The 2829-nt window shown below is 43.6% G+C and overlaps 1 protein-coding gene across 1 annotated transcript in view; it reads right to left on the minus strand.

Annotated features, from left to right (window-relative positions):
- LOC110103799 (uncharacterized mitochondrial protein AtMg00810-like) overlaps positions 1-1676 on the minus strand; it is a 2192-nt gene extending 516 nt beyond the window's left edge. Inside the window, exon 1 of the mRNA XM_020832645.2 lies at positions 417-1676. Within this exon, the coding sequence (XP_020688304.1) occupies positions 417-1676 (1260 nt within the window). The remainder of the gene's footprint in view (positions 1-416) is intronic.
- Positions 1677-2829: the final 1153 nt, after the last annotated feature.

Below are 2829 nucleotides of genomic sequence, written 5' to 3' on the forward strand. Positions count from 1 at the left end.
GTCAAAACTCAATATCTTTGAAAACAGAAATAGGGTTCGGAGTCCTTACCACGAGATCTTCACTTTTCCCAACAGCGACGTCGGACGAAAAGCACTCCGCGGCCTCCAAAACCAAGCTTCCTCTTTTTCCTTTTCTCTTTCTCTCTCCTCAAAACAGATATTTTGTTTTAAAATGATTTTCTCTCTCATCAAAACGAGCTGATTTTCATATATCATAAAGCAGATCGGCCCGGCCGATCGCCAAATCGTCCCGGGACGATCAGACCAAAAAAAATCGTCCTGGACGGTTCCCAGGACTATTCTCAGGCCGATATTTTCTACAGTGCAGATCGGCCTGGACGATCCCACTATCGTCCCGGATGATCCTGAGAGGAAAATCCAAATCAGAGAGGAACAGTAAGGGAACGAGGTCTCACAGTGTTATCACAGAATATGTCCACTGGAGAAACGTGAGGGATGCGGAATTCGACGAGAAGGCGTTTAATCCAGATTGTGTCTGCCGTTGCCGAAGCCAACGCTCTGTATTCGGACTCTGTTGATGACCTTGAAACCGTTGGCTGTTTCTTTACAGTCCAGGACACCAATGTGTTGCCGAGAAAGGTACAGAAACCGGACGTCGACTTGCGAGTGAGAGGATCCGAGGCCCAATCCGCATCAGAAAATGTGCGAAGCAAAAGAGTTGAACGCGTGATTGGTAGACCGAAAGCGATGGTGCCTTTGATGTATTTGATCAATTTCTTTAACAGAATTGTGTGTTGAATCTCCGGTTTGTGCATGTGCTGAGAGAGCATATTAACTGCGTATGCGATATCAGGACGCGTTAAAGTCAAGTATTGGAGAGATCCAATTAGTTGACGGTAGACCGGTAGAGAGAAGCAGGGTACCGCGTCAGAAGAGATAACTGGCAATTTATTTGTACACGGATTAGCCACCGAATTGCATTTTTGCAATTCGGCAATGTTTATAATAGATTGAGCATAAACAGATTGAGACATGAAATACTTATCTGGATGAGTATCGATTCGGAGTCCAAGAAATTGATGAGCTGTTCCGAGATCCTTCATAGTAAATTGAGATTTGAGCTGATTTACGAGAGCTGTCATAGTTTTCGTGTCATTACCCGTGAGCAGAATATCGTCAACATAAACTAACAGGTAGATTTGAATCCTGTCTCGATGTAGAAGAAGCAGTGAGGGATCTGCTTGACTGTGAGTGAAGCCGAGCTTGAGGAGATACGACGTAAATGTAGTGTACCACTGCCGTGGCGCTTGCCTTAACCCATAGATGGCCTTGCGGAGTCGGTAGACGTGATTCGGATAGGCAGAGTCTTCAAACCCTTTGGGCTGTTTCATGTATACAATTTCGTTGATCTCCTCATGTAAAAACGCATTGGCGACATCTAATTGGTGAACAGACCATTTGAAGAACAATGCGATTGTAAATAAAATTCGAATAGTTGGTAGCTTAGCTACCGGACTAAAAGTATCTCGATAGTTTAAGCCGTATTCTTGTTGGTTTCCTTGAGCCACGAGCCTAGCTTTGAATCTTGCAATGGAGCCATCCGAATTGAATTTTGTTCGGTACGTCCATTTTGATCCAATTATGGATGCATCTGCTGGCGGTGCAACAAGTTCCCAGGTGCCCTGCTTGTGTAAAGCGAAGAATTCTTCTTCCATTGCCTTTCACCATTCGATATGTTTGCTGGCTTCAGAAAATGTTGTTGGATCAGTATGTGGTTGTGTAGCATGGATCAAATTTAGCTTGGTTATTGGCTTAAGGGATCCGGTTTTCAGTCGAGTGGTCATAGGATGTGTTGATTTTGGAGCTGAAACTGCATTTGGTTCTTGAACCCCACATCCTGCAGATGTTGACAGGACGGAGGGAACTTGCTGATCATATCGGGCTTGTTGTGCCGGAAGAAGCTGCGAGGAGGAAGAAGAGACAGTCGCCTCCTTGGATGACAGAATTGAGGTTGGGTGAAGTAAGGAGGGCGGAATGGTGGCTGGAGCAGAATTCCCTGCAGGAACTGTGGCTTTACAAGGAAAAACATTTTCATTAAAGCGAACATGACGAGAAATAATAACTGTTTTATTGTCAGTATTCAAACACCGGTAACCTTTCATAGTGTCTGAATATCCTATAAATATACACCGAGCAGAGGTAGGAGAAAGTTTGTTACGCTGTGTCGGAGGAAGAAGAGGATAGCATTCACAGCCGAAAGTACGCAAGTGTGCGTATGACGGAAGGATGCCAAACATGCGTTGGAGCGGAGTCAGTGTAGCAGTGTGGGAGGATGGCATTCGATTTATTAAGTATGTTGCAGTAAGTGCTGCATCGAGCCAATGTGAATTCGGTAGTCCTGATTGCTGAAGAAGAGTACGAGTGATTGTAACAATATGGCGGTGTTTTCTCTCAGCGGTTCCGTTTTGTTCGGGTGTATAGGGGCAGGAGGTTTGATGAAGAATGCCTGCATTAGAGGTAAAATTACGAAATTCCCTGTTTAAGAATTCACCGCCACCGTCAGTTCAGAAAACTTTTAATTTACGATCAGTCTGACGTTCGATTTGGGTGACAAATTGAATAAATGTTTTCGTTACATCCGATTTAAACATAAGTGGAAATAACCAAACGTATTTAGAAAAATCATCAACAAAAATTATGTAATACTGAAAGCCTTGATTAGAGGCTACGGGCGACGGCCTCCACAGATCAGAATGAACTAATTGTAACGGTGCGGTTGTTATACTAGTAGAGTTATCAAATGGCAATTTGTGACCTTTACATGCTAAGCAAGAATTACAAAGAAATTTGGGAACAGAAATTTTAAGA

The sequence above is a fragment of the Dendrobium catenatum genome, unplaced genomic scaffold, assembly GCF_001605985.2.
Source record: "Dendrobium catenatum unplaced genomic scaffold, ASM160598v2 fragScaff_scaffold_651, whole genome shotgun sequence".
Lineage (NCBI taxonomy): Eukaryota > Viridiplantae > Streptophyta > Magnoliopsida > Asparagales > Orchidaceae > Dendrobium > Dendrobium catenatum.